The sequence below is a fragment of the Trachurus trachurus genome (genome assembly GCF_905171665.1).
Source record: "Trachurus trachurus genome assembly, chromosome: 23".
Taxonomy (NCBI): domain Eukaryota; kingdom Metazoa; phylum Chordata; class Actinopteri; order Carangiformes; family Carangidae; genus Trachurus; species Trachurus trachurus.
The window spans coordinates 9,276,426-9,292,023 of record NC_139912.1 but is presented as its reverse complement, the minus strand read 5'-3'; the positions used below and the strand labels follow the sequence as shown (position 1 = coordinate 9,292,023).

General features: G+C 42.6%; 1 protein-coding gene across 5 annotated transcripts in view; it reads left to right on the top strand.

Moving 5' to 3' along the window:
* Nucleotides 1–13,984, top strand: part of bltp3b (bridge-like lipid transfer protein family member 3B) — a 41,811-nt gene extending 27,827 nt beyond the window's left edge. For 2 of the 5 annotated variants that reach the window (XM_083999859.1, XM_083999858.1), the window contains 10 exons: nucleotides 487–1,154; nucleotides 2,640–2,723; nucleotides 3,787–3,935; nucleotides 4,345–4,502; nucleotides 4,612–4,762; nucleotides 5,991–6,032; nucleotides 9,225–9,484; nucleotides 10,993–11,101; nucleotides 11,270–11,415; nucleotides 12,726–13,984. In XM_083999859.1, coding sequence (XP_083855985.1) covers nucleotides 487–1,154; nucleotides 2,640–2,723; nucleotides 3,787–3,935; nucleotides 4,345–4,502; nucleotides 4,612–4,762; nucleotides 5,991–6,032; nucleotides 9,225–9,484; nucleotides 10,993–11,101; nucleotides 11,270–11,415; nucleotides 12,726–12,854 — 1,896 coding nt within the window. In that variant the 3' untranslated portion in view covers nucleotides 12,855–13,984. The remainder of the gene's footprint in view (nucleotides 1–486; nucleotides 1,155–2,639; nucleotides 2,724–3,786; nucleotides 3,936–4,344; nucleotides 4,503–4,611; nucleotides 4,763–5,990; nucleotides 6,033–9,224; nucleotides 9,485–10,992; nucleotides 11,102–11,269; nucleotides 11,416–12,725) is intronic. The other 3 variants (XM_083999856.1, XM_083999860.1, XM_083999857.1) reach the window with 3 other exon arrangements.
* Nucleotides 13,985–15,598: the final 1,614 nt, after the last annotated feature.

Below are 15,598 nucleotides of genomic sequence, written 5' to 3'. Positions count from 1 at the left end.
TTGTCATCTACAACAAATGTTTAAGTTTATTTTAATGTTTTTTTGTTTGTTTTTTTAATTACAAATGACACACTTACATTTAAATTCCTGCCAATTCAGTGTTACATTAGGTAAATTGACATTAACTTAATTTAACCCAGTATCTGTGCATTTACCTTGACTTTGGCGCACAAAGAAGGGTGGGTATCCTCCTGCAGGTGGTGATACATTGTTAAGCGTATTTCCTCCTTGAGCTGCAACTTTTTTGCGCAATCTTTTTTGGGAAGTGACGGTATTTAGGAACCTTTACCATGAATTAATTAATTGTGACGTTTAATACCGCGATTCATTAAAACAAGTCATCGTGACATGCTTAATGGTGATTAGTCTAAAACAGGGCTCATACAGTTTGTTCTTGCCTTATTTTAAGAAATAAGAAGCTTGATTCGCCACAGATTACTCATTATGGCATTGTGTGTGCGTGTGTGTGTGTGTGTGTGTGTGCAGGTGAGCCACAGGCAGTATGTGTTTCTGATGCAGCTTCAGCGCAGCATCAAAGCTCTGCAGCAGACACTGCAGCAGGACTTGGAGGAGATGGGCTCCAAAAGGGAACGTAAGGACTTTTCCCAGTGTCCCAGAGACCACCAGGCCTTCACCGTCTGCCTGGGGCTGCTGCTGAAAAGTGCTGAAGTGTCTCTGCTCCTGAAGCCCGTAGCCCAGCCCGGCTCAAGATCTCCTCTAGACTCTGAGCTCTCGCCATCAGAGAGCCGAGCCACTCTGGAGCCCGGGAACGACGCAGGAGAAGGATCAGAGAAAGGGGAGAAAGGGAACGAAGTGTCAGAAGGAGGAGCAGCGGCTAAAGGGTCATGCACTGTCGACCAGCTGTTGTGTGGCGACGTCTCGGAGAGCGGGGCCCTGCAGGCTCCGGTCCAACTCGTCCCCACCTCCACCTTAAATCACAAAGCCTCGCTGGAAGAGAGCACTTCGGCTAAAAACGCCGGGAGGTGGAGCTCTGATGACGGCGGAGACGCGGTGCTGGACGGGGTGGCTGTGGGTGAGGGGATGGGAGGAGGAGGAGGACCGGACTCTAAAACCCAGACAAACGACGCTCTGTCTGACCCACTCAGCGACAAAGACAAAGCTGCAGCTGCTAAGATGCCTCAGTCGATGTCCAGGTATTCAGCTCGTCACACAAACACATCATCAGTTTACAACAGTGTCCTCACCACGGAGTAACGTGTTACTGTTGCACTGAATCACCAAAGAAATCTTCAACAAATTTTACATTGGTTACATTATTAAAATAGTTAAATCTTTACCTTGTCGTATTGATTCAGAAACGGCTTTGTATAATGAATGAATTAGGTGCTACACAGAAAATAAATGTACAATATAGAGCATAGATAAAGTATTTTTTAAGGCTAAATGCTAAATATTTGCTATATTCAGCTGCTTAAAGCAGAAGTAAGCGATCCGGTCGTTTTCGCTAATGCTGCATTCCAGGCAGGATTTTGAAATCGTAAATTACAGCTTCAAGTCACAACTTACGACTTTGTAGCGTTCCAGGCAACCCACTCGTGTTTTTCCGACCTGTTTTACCTGTGAAAGTCACTATAACGGCCACTCGTAACTTCCGACCCGTGAACTCGTACCAGATCGAACTGGTACGACTTCACAGGTCGGAAAAACAGGAGTAACGAGTATCCTTGAACGCACCATAACAGTCCTCGTCCCGACGTCACCACATTCACGGCGTCCCTTGGCTGCACACACAGCCCTGCATGCCGTTCTCTCTCCTCATTGGATAAAAACTGTAGGATACGATAAATGTTTTCTCCTCGGCTCAGAGCAGAGCAGAGTGACTGACAGACCCGTGTTTCAGTCCAAACACTCTATGTAAGTGATTGCTGTCGGAAGATATAACTATTTAAGACTTATATTAACACAAATATATCACTTACTTCTGCTTTAAATGAAAAAGAATATTAGAACCATCACAAGTTTTAAGCGCCTCATTTACAAATAATAAAGAAATTAAAAGAAAAATATAATAGAAAACAAATAAAAGCATCAAATCCTCCTGTTTAGAAAGGGGGATGTGCAAATATATACTGTTTTTGCTCTAGTAAGGGCTGAAACTATTAAATATTGTTGCTGTTTACCTTTTCTTTTGATTAAAAATCAGTTAATCGACTGGTTATCTAACCCCATCTGGTATTTTTTCATTGAGACATGTTATAGTCTCAACAATTAATCAGTTTCTTCAACAAAACAACAGAGAACAATAGATCACATTTCATCCATTTAATCGTGTGTTACAGTTTTTTATATATATCTTTAAGTGTTCCTCATCAGACTCACTGTGGTTATTCTCCAGAGTCTCTACTTAATGAACGAGTCTCTCGTCTTGATCCGTTCCTGAACACAAGAGCTGTGTGTCGACCCCCCTCATGTCCGTACGAGTGTTCAGCCTCAGCCCTCTCACATCACTTACGTCTGCCATGTCTTCCTGTTTGTCTTCTCATCTTGTCTGCCTGTCAGCACTTTTACATATTTTGTCATTTCCTAACTCACTCGCCTCCTTTTCTGCCTCTTGACCCTTTGCTTCGATCCATGAGCGGGTTGTGTGTATGTGTGTGTGTTGTTTTCTCTCTACCAAGGAAAGGAAGTTTGTCTTTGGTATCTGATCTCCTCAGCTCCTCAAACTCCAGCAGATCCACCTCCCTTTATTCCATGTCCAACATGTAAGGCACTGGATCTGTGACTAATGACTGTGTGTACGAGTGCAACATGTTCCCTCTGTGTATGTGTATGTGTGTCCTTGTTCTCGTGATCCCCTGGTTGAATACAAATCAGTGCAAACGTGTCAGTGTGAATTCCCTTCGGGCATGCGTTTGCATGTGAGCATGACACGCTGGTATATGTCTGTGTGTTCTGTCTGTATCTATTAAATGAGTCCTTTATTTCTGTTTGGTGTCTGTCTACCTGATGAGTCGTGGTGCAGGAAGAGACGAGACCTGAAGCTCTTTGTGTGTCAGTTTTTCTTTCTTTTTTTTCGGCCTTGTGTTCTCAGTCTTTCGGGAGCCACTTTGATTTTGTCCGTTGTGATTTTTTTTTTTTTAACTTGAGATCGTGTCTGTCGCTTTGGGAGGGATAGCACACTTTAATTCTTACATGACCTTTAACAACACCACACAAAGGAGAGAAGTGATATTTAATTCATGACTTGTTGAGTCAGCGCAGTCGTACGGCGGCCCTGAGTTTGAGAGCCCAACAACCCACTGTGGCTTCTGAAGAAACACGCAAATACACGAAGGTGCTATAAAATCAGAAAACATCTTCATTGATTTGACAACACATGAGCGCGCAAATCGACAAATTTGGTGAGTGTAATGGTACCATGAAGGCAAAATCCTAAAGGAAAGAGTGATCCCAGCCAGGTTCACCACTTGGTTTGGTGAATTTTAAGGGCCTGTGTTGTCAAATTGATGAAGACGTTTTCTGAATTTGCACTTGTGTCTTATGTGGCATTGTGTTGAGCCCTCAGGGCCACCGTACAGTCAACTCTGTGAGGAGCCGTGGTCTTGGCTCATGGTGGTGACATAAAAGTAGCAGATCTATTGTCTTTTAGTCAATCTGCTCTGTGTCAGTCATTTTAAAATCAGTGTCATGCATGGACAGTTTCTCAAACAGATGTGGAAGTAAAGTAAAATTCAGAAAATATTTTTTACTTAGGTTACTCCTTCTAGCACACACACATTTCCTCCTGTGACTCCATGCTTGTGTGTGTGTGTGTGTGTGTTGTAGTGGTCGTCTGATGCGGGATCGCTCCCAGTCCAGTTTCTCAGTGTCCTATAAGAACATGAAGAAGAGCCCGTCCCTTCAGTCCCTGGACAACATCTCCATCGACAGCTACCTGATGGAGGACGGAGACACGTACAGCCTGTTGGAAAGAGGTGAGGAAAACAAACGCACACATTCTCACACACAAAGACATATTTATTTATTTACCCAGGGTTCACTGAGTGAGTCTGTATCAGACTTGCAGACAGCAGCTCTCACCAGCAGGTGGCAGCATTGAGCTACTAGTACTCTCAAAGCCTGTATTGATAAATCAAGGGAACAGAAGACACTTGTGTGAGATGTGTATTTCTTATGCTTTACAACTACCAACATGTTATTTTATTCTTGTTAATACCTGTATATATTCCTGAAACATTTTGGTCCATAACTATATGTTTGTCTTGTCTCTGTATTTGCATATTCTTCTACTGTTTTGCCTTGTATGTTACAAATGTTACTGTAACAACCAAATTTCCCATGTGTGGGGGATTAACAAACAGTCTTATGTCTCTTATGTCTTAGATGATGTGTCCATCTCGGGCTTCAAGGACGCCATCAGTGAACAGAGCGCCACAGAAAGCGCCACGGAGGCTCCGACTGGTCCGGAGCAGGAGGGAGGCGTGTCCCCCGACACCGTCAGCGCCACGTCCCAGAGCATCGACGAGCCCACTAAAGATATAGTACGACCTGTGACGCAGCGTTAAAATAACCTGAGAGATCCACTGCAGAGATTTTTATCATATATCAAATATCTGATGATGTGACTTTAATTTTGTGTGTCTCCTCCAGGTGTCGGTGCTGGTGTTGAAGGTGCAGTCGGTGTGCGTGGGCATGGAGGCGGTGGGCGAGAGCGCGGCCGTGGCTCTGGAGGTCGGCCAGGTCACGCCCAGCCAGCTGGGCAACGTCAGCCTCAGACAGTACCTCAGCAACCGCAGCCTGGGTAAGAAAGACGTCTCCTCCTAACACTCACTGTGACTCTGGGAGCATGACACATAGAGCTTTTTAATTTATTTATTTATATTTTGTTTTTACTTTGGCTCTGATTTGCAGCACAGTTATGAAATCTTCACTTTTTTTGGCACGGCTGCTGGAACTCACATTTTTAATGAGTGTTTTTATACCGTGTGCTGTATGTGTAGCGTTGGAGCATCAAACAGTCATTACCACTGATTTGAGAAGGTGCTGTAATTATTGTAAACACACAAAAGGTAAAAAATGAAAGAAAAGAAAAAAAAAGCCAGAGAGTTTCTTGTAACAATAGATGATGAATGAGAAAGAAGCGAAAGCTAAAGCAGCGACACCTCCACCACCATGAAGACCGACTCCTCTGTGGCACATGTGTGAAACGTCACACATGTGCACTTACTTACTAAACTGCTGATATATTCAAATATTTTTTTGGTATTTTTTTCTAATCATAAACAGACAAAATATTGGAGTCAGGAACAAGCTGGTATTGTTTTAAATTGTTCTCCTGCTGCTGACTGCGTAAAATAAAGCAGCTAAAAGCAGACGTGTGTGGAAACCGACTGTAGGTTCAGAATAATGGCAAAGATGAAAGTGGAGGGGTGAAGATATAGAGTCGGCCTCGATCAGCAGGGGTGTGTGGACTTAGCATAAATCCAGCGACATTGTTGAAGTTTATTTTTAGTTGATGTGTTTTTTGACAGTAGAGGAAGAGAGGAAGGACATGTGGTAGAGGACGAGAGGAGGCACGTTGAACAGACAACCCCCCCACCCCCTCTCCTGTCGCTGTGTCTTGCATGTTCACGTTTTTAACACAAGACAGACAAACCGGTCAGCAACACGAGAACGTCCCACGAAAACAGCAACACCAACAGAAAACATGTCGCACACCGAGAAGACAAAGAAGAAAACATTTGGTCTGAATCACAAATGAATTGAGTCTCGTGCAAAAAAGCAAGAAAGGTTTTTAAAATTAAAGAGGTTTAGGACATATTTCATATTTTATAGACCAAATCATTAGCAATTAATTGACATAATTAAAATAATTTGGTTTCATCCGCAGTCTGAATCCCTTAATGTCCTAGAGACCAGGCTCTCCATTACTCCCTGTGCACCCCAACACACACACACATGCGTATTTTTACACACTAACGCAGCCACCCCCTCCTCCTTTTTATTTACCCTGCCATGACTCCCCACAGGTATGGTGTGTTCAGTACCAATACCTGCTCAAAGCAGCCAAGGTAACTGCTGTGTGTTAATTCACCATCTGTAACTTCACATGCATGCTTGGCTCAGCAGCGTGTCTGTTTCCACTTTGTATGTGCGTGTGTTTGAGTCTGAGTGTGTATGAGTGAGTGTATGAGTGTATGACTGTGTGTGTGTGTGTGTGTGTTTACTTCCACTTCGTCTCCTGTCAGATCTCATTTCCAGACTCGGGACCTTTGCTCGTCAGCATGCCGCCCCGCAGTAGCACATAGATCCAGTGTGTTGCAATGCAAGTGACTGCATGAAGTGTGTGTTTGTCTCATCTTCAGCAGCAGCAGCAGCAGGTGTTAATGTGACATTGAGATCTTCCCCCCTCTCCCCCCCCTCTCTATCTCTCTCTTTCTCTGTGTGTGTGGGAGGGGGGTAAATTTTACAGTAATGGAGTAAGTGCTCCCATTATTTGCAACATTAAGCCCACAACCTTTAAGTGTGTGTGAGAGAGAGAGAGAGAGTGTGTATGAGCCAGATTCAAATTAACTCCACCTATTTGCACCGACTATTTTAACCCTTAATCTTTCTAGTTTGCCCCCCCCCCCCCCCACTCCTGTACTGCCCCCCCCTCCCCACCTCCCTCATCTATCCACTGCAGCAGACTTTGCAGTTTCAGTCCAGTGATTCAGGCAATGAGAGAAACGCCAGCTTTTACTCCCCTACCCTCCCCTTCCTTTCCTCCTCCTCCTCCTCCTCCTCCAATCTCACAAGAGCACCCCCCCCTCTCCTCCTCCTCCTCATCTCCCTTTTCTTCTTTCTCTTTTCCTCCACCTTTCCACCTCACTCTTCCCTCCAGCTCCTACTCCATCTTCCCTACTAATCCTCTGTCATTTAACTCCCTCCCTCCGTCCCTCCCTCCCTCTCCACCTTTCCTCCTCCTCCCTTCATCTCTCTCCCTCTCTAGGCCATCTTCACTCCCTCTCTCTCTCTCCCTCCTGTCTTATCACAGTCACTCAGTCCTCGGCTGCTGGCTCCCTTCCTCTCCCTCTCCTCTCCTCCTCTCACCTCACCCACTCTCATCTCTTGTTTTTCCTTCCCCCCCCTCCTCTCTCTTTCTCTCTCTCTCTTTCTCTCCATTTGCCTCACCCCCAGCTGCCCAGGACTGAGTGAGAATATGTCATATTATCTGAGAACAGCTGACAGGATTGTGTGTGTGTGTGTGTGAATGTTTTTCCTCTATGGTATTAACCCTCTCCTGACTTCTCCCTCAGAGAGTGCACTATAGCAACACGTGATGCACTTCTCTGTCATATTGAAAAGAGCCGTCGTTTATTTCTTTTTTTTATTTTGAAGTGGCCATTTTCATGCCTCGCTGTGTGTTTTTTATCGCAGCTCAGCTCGCGTCGTCGTCTCTCATCTGTTTTAAAACCTGTGTCCGTGTCTGTGCCTGCCAGCTGAATAACCATATGTGTGTACAATATATGAACTGGTGAATATGTTATTATTAATCACCTTCCTCTCAGGCTAACATCCCTCTTCCTCGACTCTCAGCTCTTCATCACTTTCCACACTTTTCCACCATGTCTTCCTCTTTTCATTATAAACAGGAATCCCATCATCACATTCACACTCTCAAGTCAAATTCGGGGCATTCAGGGGTGAAACACTTCTCCCATTGTCATGCCTTTCACTATTTCTAGCGCCTCAGAGCTTATTTTTGCGGAGTGTCTTAATTCATAAAAGGAAGGAAGAAAAAGAAAAAAAAAAACAAATTCAGTGGTTAAATCTTCACATTGAATCCTCGATTCTTAGGTGGGGGTTTCCACCAAACCCTCTAATCCCTAGTTCTCGGAAATAATTAAACATCACTGCAGAGAAAAACCCGTGGGATTGTGCAAAAAATCTCTGCCTCCTTCCCTCTAGCTCACTTTGCTTTCCCTCGGTTTCTAACTTTGTGTCTCCCACTCTGCTCTCTGATCTCCTGCCTCCTGTCGTCTCTTCCTCTTCATCCCACCTCTTACTTCAGCCTTGTTTAAAACCTGGCCTTAACATGCACCCTTTTTTATAACGGTGAGGGAATTTGCATAAAGCCAAGCTGTAAATTCACTCAGTATGTGCTGATGATGAGCTATACCACATTTGTCTTTTTGATACCTTTTTAATGCTTCTCTCTGTTTGGTTAGAAATTCGTGTTAAAGTCACAGTGACGAGGCAACTTCCTCTGTAATGTGACGTACATCAGGTGAAACCGGGTCAAATAGTTAGAATTTGATTTGAATGCTTTCAAATCTTTGATCTTTGTTTGTGGCTTCACAAGTGTGGAGCTGTAGATGACTCATACATCCCATACTGTTAAAACATAATGCTACTGTTCTGTCAGGTGGTTTTTATATGATCAGCACCAAAAAACACATACAGGTGCATCTCAATGAATTAAAATATCATGGAAAGGTTTATTTATGTCACTAATTTAATTCAAAAAGTGAAACTAACACATTATATAGATCCATCACACACATAATTAAACATTTCAAGTCTTTAATTGTAATGATTATAGCTTACATTTAATGAAAAGGCAAGGCAAGGCAATTTTATTTGTATAGCCCGTTTTTACAAACAGTTTGTCTCAAAGGGCTTTACATGGCAATGGAAAAGACCAATTAAAAAAAAAGAAAAGAAGCATTTTTAATATGGAAATGTTCTGTTGGCCCTCTGAAAAGTATACATCTATATGCATTTGTTTGACTTGAACTACTGGAAATTGACTTTTCCATGATATTCTAATTTATTGAGATGCACCTGTACATGTTCACGTTATCAATTTAAATACGTCACCGTGGAGCTAGTTACCCTGTAAAGAGCCCGGAGATAATATGTGTTGTGATTTGGCATCAAAGAATTCATGAACTTTTTTCACATAAATATTTTCTAACAACAAATACACAGATGGTTTATCAGCAGCAATGTTGGCTGATGTACAGTGTATCTGCCTGGCACGGCGCTATACCACCGATAGTAAACACAGATTAACTTGGAAAATAGATTTTAATTTCTTTTTATACATTTCCAATCAACAAGCAGATTCGAAAAGATCACACTGTAGATACATTGTAAATATGGGGTGTATTTTAACGCCAGCTGACTCATCTCTACATGAACTCCACAGACGCCACGCTGCAGATAAAACCACCGCTAACTCTAACGCCGGCCTCTGTCTGTCTATCTCCCCTTCGCAGCCGGTGGCGACTTGAGCTCCGCGTCCTTCAAGGGTTCGCACGGCCCGGAGGTGCGGGCGCGGCTGGAGAGCGGGCCCTGCGCCGCCGCTCACTCGCCGCTGGCCGAGCGCAACGGCTTCCTGCAGCTGCGTCTCCACGGATACCAGGCGAGCTTCCTGATGTCCACGCTGCGGAACCTGGCTCACTTCCTGGAGGACGACTCGGCGCCGCAGGTGCTGCCCATGGAGATCAGCATCAAGAAGACACATGTAAACCTGAAGGTGAGGATCCACGACGCCGATCCGTGTTCTCACAGTTTAGGAGTTGTTCCTCCGTCGAGGGATGTCACGATTATTGATTTTCTCTGAGCGATTACACAATGACACAATGACTCTGTAAAATCTTATATAGTCAAAATCTAATTACATTACTTATTATATACACAAAATATTTGAATGGGACTACGAGGACTTTTGGAAAGCAAAGTGTTTTCACACTACATTTCCCATGAGCCTCCGCGCACGGTGAAATTCTTGGACCGGCACAAGACGGACGAAAGTGAAAACATTTGCGAACAATGTTTTCATTGATCAAAAACGAAAGTCGGAGGTTTGAAGACGAAAACCGAAACTAGTGTCCATGAAACCGAAACTAGGAAATGCTGGGCGAGTGGACCACTAAATAATATCAAAATAACTATAAAGACAAAACAATATATTTATCGAAAATGTACCCATTAACAAGTGTGGGTAACATAGATTCAGTCACATTAATATGAGACTCTTTTATAACCAAAAGCAAACTCCTCCAGGTCTCTTTAAGTATTTATTAATATATATGACCAATTATTAATCCTCCAGGGGAAATGTTTGAAATATTCAAGTCATTAATTGTCATCTACCAAATATTGAAGTTTATTTTAATCATTTTATTTTATTGCTAATTACACACTAACATTTAAATTCCTACCAATCTAGTTAGGTAATTTGACATTAACGTCATTTAACCCAGTTACTGTGCATTTACCTTTATTTTGGCATACAAAGCCGGGTGGGTATCCTGCACATGGTGATACGTATTAGACATATTTCCTCCTTTGATCGCTACTTTTTTTGTGGCATGTTTCACTGGCTGGCGAGCCGTCATCGACTTAATACATTCGTTTGGAGAGAGCAAGTCTTAACACATTTTGTAAAAAGTTGCAATATGTTACAACTTATTACAAAATGTGGCAAAGTTTATTACATATTGCATTCAAGAATTTTATTACAAAATGTGTCATATTTTACAAAATGCGGCGTTATTACATCATGTGATGAAAATGTATTACATTATTACATAATGTGGCGCTGCAGGATAATAATTGTGCCAATTAATACCACGATTAATTGTGAAAACAAGTAATTGTGACATTCTGACTCCCGTCTGAAGGTTGTCGATGCCGAACGCCACCTGCAACATTTCAGGAGGATATTTGTCCTAATTCTTTTCAGTCACGTTTCAGTAATAGAAGCTGTAACTCGCCGCCTTACAGCGCAGCAGCTTCTATAACCGAGTCAAACGGTTTGAACCGTGGCCTAATTGTAATTTGGATTTGAACTGAATGTTTAATGACAGAGAAAGGCCTCCGTGGCCTCTCCCTTGGGTTCCTTCATGGGTGAGTAGATCTGCTGTGGAGCTGATGTGGAAACCTGGATGTGGCTCGTTTCTTTCTCTCCCTCTCTCTCGCGTTTCTCTCTCTTTCTCTTCACACACGGCGAGACTTCAACATTTTCTTCATACCTTTCAGGATGACGGCCCACGAGACAATCCCTCCGACCCCGAGCCCTCGCCCATCACCTTACATGTGGACAGTCTCATCATACACAGAAGAGACGACGGCTCTTTCTCTATAGGAGGTGACGAACACGCTCACACATTCTTACTGTATCTAGAGATATTTCCACCTCCACTTCAGCGCTGATTCACAGTTATATAATTCGTCCTTTTTAACGTGCGCTTTCAAGTCCACGCTCGGTACATCCACACCTCCAAATTCTCCCTCTGTTGTCTCTTCCTCCTCTCAGTGGACGGAGCAGCAGAGGCCAAACCCAGGAATGAGGGCGCGTTGATCGACAGCTCCCTGAGCACCGTCGCCGAGGTCGTCGCCGTACCGAAGGCCACGCAGACGCAAGCCCCGCCCACCAGCCCTCCTCCATCCGCCAGAGAAAAGGTGAGACGCAGAACGATGGTACATGGGAGTGGAAAGCACAAAATGTCACCCACTAGGTTTTAGTCAAACACGCTCCTGCTTTTATTTTCTTCTCTTCTTTTTCTTCTCCTCCTACAAAAAATGACAAGAAAGAGTTTTTTTTTGTGTGTGTGTGTGAGCGATCGTTCTGGAGGCTGATATATAAAAACACTGCGGTGCCAAATGTTAGTTTTGCCAGGCTATTCCAGTTTGTTGTTTGGCTTTCAGTTCATTTACAGTGGGAGTGATATTCATCAATTTATGCAAAATACATTCTACATTTTTCAGATGAAACACTAAACAATGTTACTTTAAACAAAATGTTAAAACTTCCAATGGGAAATTGGGAAATGTTCAGTGTTACTAATTGACACCAATGCTACTGTAAAAACAATTGGTTAATTACTTGACAGAAATTAACACTATTGTCTTGGCTACATTACAGTTTCAATGTATCTGTTGTTTCAGATCATTAGTTAAGAAAATTGGTCTAATATTCTCTTGTTTTAACCACAGAAAAGTGATGATTTCCTGTTTTTTTTTTGTCATGGCAATCTTATATACATACATCTGATAATTTGATATGTTAAGGTTTGGGACTGTTGAGTAAAACCCAAACAAAACAAACTACATAACATCACTCCTGCTTTTCCCCCCATTTTACTTTTCATAATTTCAAAGATGGTTGATCAAAAATAATAACGACAGTACAGTAGATGTTCATATCAGCCCCAATATGCAAACCATACAATGTACATATCATTCATAACGCATACAAATATCTATCCAGCATTTATTAGTTATTTTCATAGCACTACCTCATTGTCTATTTGCACTACATGCGACTGTACAACACAACCTAGCCACTTTGCTTTATTTATCTTGTTTTATGTAACTATTTTCTGTACTATTCTTATTCATCTTTAACTTATTGTTCAGTTGTTGTTGTTGTACGTCTTTTATGAGCAAGTCAGAGAGCTAAACAAACCGGCGTCAAGGTCCTTGTATGTTTGCAACGTACTTGGCCAATAAATCTGATTCTGGTTCTGATAAACACAAACTCAGCTGCCGTCTCATGAGCTTAAAGCTTCACTCTTAACCTTCAGCTTGAGCTCTCAGCTGTGTGTACTTCAGGGAGTGTCCGTACATCTCAACATCAGAGCAGCAGGTCCAGCCGGGCAGACGATCTTTTATTTATGTTGAATTCAAACGCAAACAGAAACAGAAACACACCCCGATACGACCCCCTCCTCACTGTGTCTCCTCCTCTCCTCCTCTCCCATCGCTTCCAGATGCTGACGGAGGAGAACGAATGTCTGAAGGTGGAGCTGTCCCGAGCCAAGATGGCGCTGGCCGAGGCTCAGATGGAGAAGGACTCGCTGCTTCACCGCATGAAGAACCTCAAAGTGAACACCAGCTAGGCTCCGGCGCCGTCGCAACACACACCAGCCAGTCGATCAGGGCTAATAGGACCGACTCCGACGGGCGGCGGCGAGACCCAGGGTCGGCAAACATCAACAAAAAAAAAGAGGGATTTATACATAAGTGGCTCCTTTTCCGCGCTTACTTGTCGACCGAGCCGCCACGTGACTTTTAGACTTCTAAATAATTCCTTCATCAAGCAAATGCAGAGTCTGTGCAAAGACTCAAATACACGATTTTACACGCTTGTCGTCTGTTTTATGTTCTCCACTTTAGACTGTGGAGGCTCGATGCATTTAGAGGGAGTTGAAAAGGGTAGAATCACATTTAGCGGGACTGTGTGTGTGTGTGTGTGTCTGTGTTTGTGTGTGTGTTTGTGTGAGTGAAAGAAAGAGGATGATGATGCATATCCGTGGTCGTGCCTACAGAAAATCCCTCCCACACTTGACACTCTTGTGTAAGTTAAAACACTCACACACACACACACACAGTTAATCTTAGATGAGCTCCATTCAAACCTGTAGGTATGAAGGAACACTGAATGTCGTCTCTTCATGAGGAATGTCTCAACAAAACAAAACTAAAACAAAAACAACAAAAAAAAAGGACTTTATTTTGCACTGCGTTTGAAATTAAACTTGTAATTATCGCTTTCATATTCAGCGGGGAACGAGGGAGAATCACGCTCTCGCTCGTCCTCGGAGCGTGTACAGTGTATATTGTATAAGAATGTGAACACATAACTATTTTTTACAAAACTTTGAATGGTTATGCAGTGTTTCAGTTGAATGTGCGTGTGTTTATGTGTGTCAGTGTGCGTGTGCGTGTGTGTGTCTCAGCCAGAACAAGCATTTCATTACAAGTAGGGGAGATGAGTTTCTATCTTGTCAGTTTCACGGCTTTGTCAGCAGAAAGCCCCCCCCACACTAGTCTATAATACAACCATGCCGACCCAACCAACCCCCCCTCCCTCCTATTTTTCTATATGTAAATAGCTACTTAACATGTGCAGCACTTTTAAAACAGGAGGCACTGTAAATACAACACAACTGTGAGAGAACAAGAGTCGAACGACGAGTGGAGAGAGCGACTCGTGCGTCCTGGGGAAAACAAAAAAGAAAAATACAAAGGAGGAGGAGGAGGAAGCGGCAATAAAGGCACATTGAAGCTGCCTCACTACATGTGTGCGCGTGCGTGTGTGCGTGTTAGTCGTCATGTAAACTTTCTAATGTTTCATGTGTAGTTTTTTCACAGACAAGCGTCATTATGACCATATCTGCTGCTGTTTTCATGCTTCAGGCCTACAGTACGTGACGACGACTTCAGGGTCAAACCCCCCCCCCTCTGAGTAGTATACGTGTTCAAAAAGTGACGTTTTTTTTTCTAACAGCACACGCTTTGGCGCAGCACAACAGACTGACATGAACGAGAGGGACGGACGCTCTCATCATCCTCCCATCGCTCCTGGTTTTTGTTCCATTTTGACTTTTTTTTTTGGTTTTCAAAAGTTGCTCTGGTTCCTTATATAAAAAAAAGACGATGAAACACGACTAGTTCTCTGCACAAACGTGGTATTAAGACTTGAAAATGTCTGGAGGGAGGATTTTAACACGATTGTATGTGAAGACTTTTTTTTGTTTGATGGAGAGAGGGGAAAATGTGTTTTTTGTTTGAGGTTTTTTTTTGGATAACCTTTTTGTTTTTCCTCCGCTCATCACAGCCTCCACTCCCCCTCCCCTCTCTCCCTCTCCCCTCTGAAAACCTGTGGAGGAAGAAAAAGACACAAGAAGTAATAAGTTGTATTTTGTCTGTCAAAAGCTGCTGAAATACTGAAAATAAAAGAGTATCCAATTCAAACAATTCAGTTTCAGATGAAATGTTGGTTGGATTTTTTTTCCACTTTTATCAAATACAAACACTTCCTGTGTATTAAGACAAATTGACCAATCAGAACGTTGCTACAAATCCATTAATCCACACAATATGTAGCTGCATACCGACCAATTGCAACAAGGCTACAAATCAATCAAGGCCACAAAACGACCAATTGGGATGTAGCTGCAAATCAACCAATCAGCAGCTGGCTACAAATTGACCAATGAGAATGTGGTTAATTGGTTTGTCATCCTAATTGGTTGGTTTATATTGCGCACACACACAATGGTAAAATGGTTAATTTCATATTATTGTAGGTTAATTGATGGTTAAACAGTTGTAGATAAACAGGATGTAACTTGAAACTGTTCCAGAGTTATACAACAACTTCTATTTAAAAAGATGCATATATGTATTTATCTCTAATACACAATTTTGAAATTTTATTTTGGAAAAGCTTTTGATTGTGACACTTTTGGATGTTTAAATCACTGCTTACTCACATGACAACAGGCTTTGTAAGAAAAAATGTCTGCAGTCTCAGTGTGATATCAATAAAACGTATAATATTAATGTAAATATTAGTAATAATAGCATGGAAACATTAATTGGGGAACTCAGTCCTACTGCATCAGATCTATGTAACTATGACAAAAACCTTTGAGGATGATCCAGATGTGTCAAACCGCCCCTGGTTTGACACATCTGGATCATCCTCAAAGGATAGATTTTGATTTGACAAGTCAGAGTTGGTCCAAAGCAGCAAAATAAAACTACAACAATAAAATATATAATGTAGATAACGACATGTGGTAAAGTTGGAGACTCACTCGAGAATAAACAGACGCTTGTTTTGATGTTTTTTTTT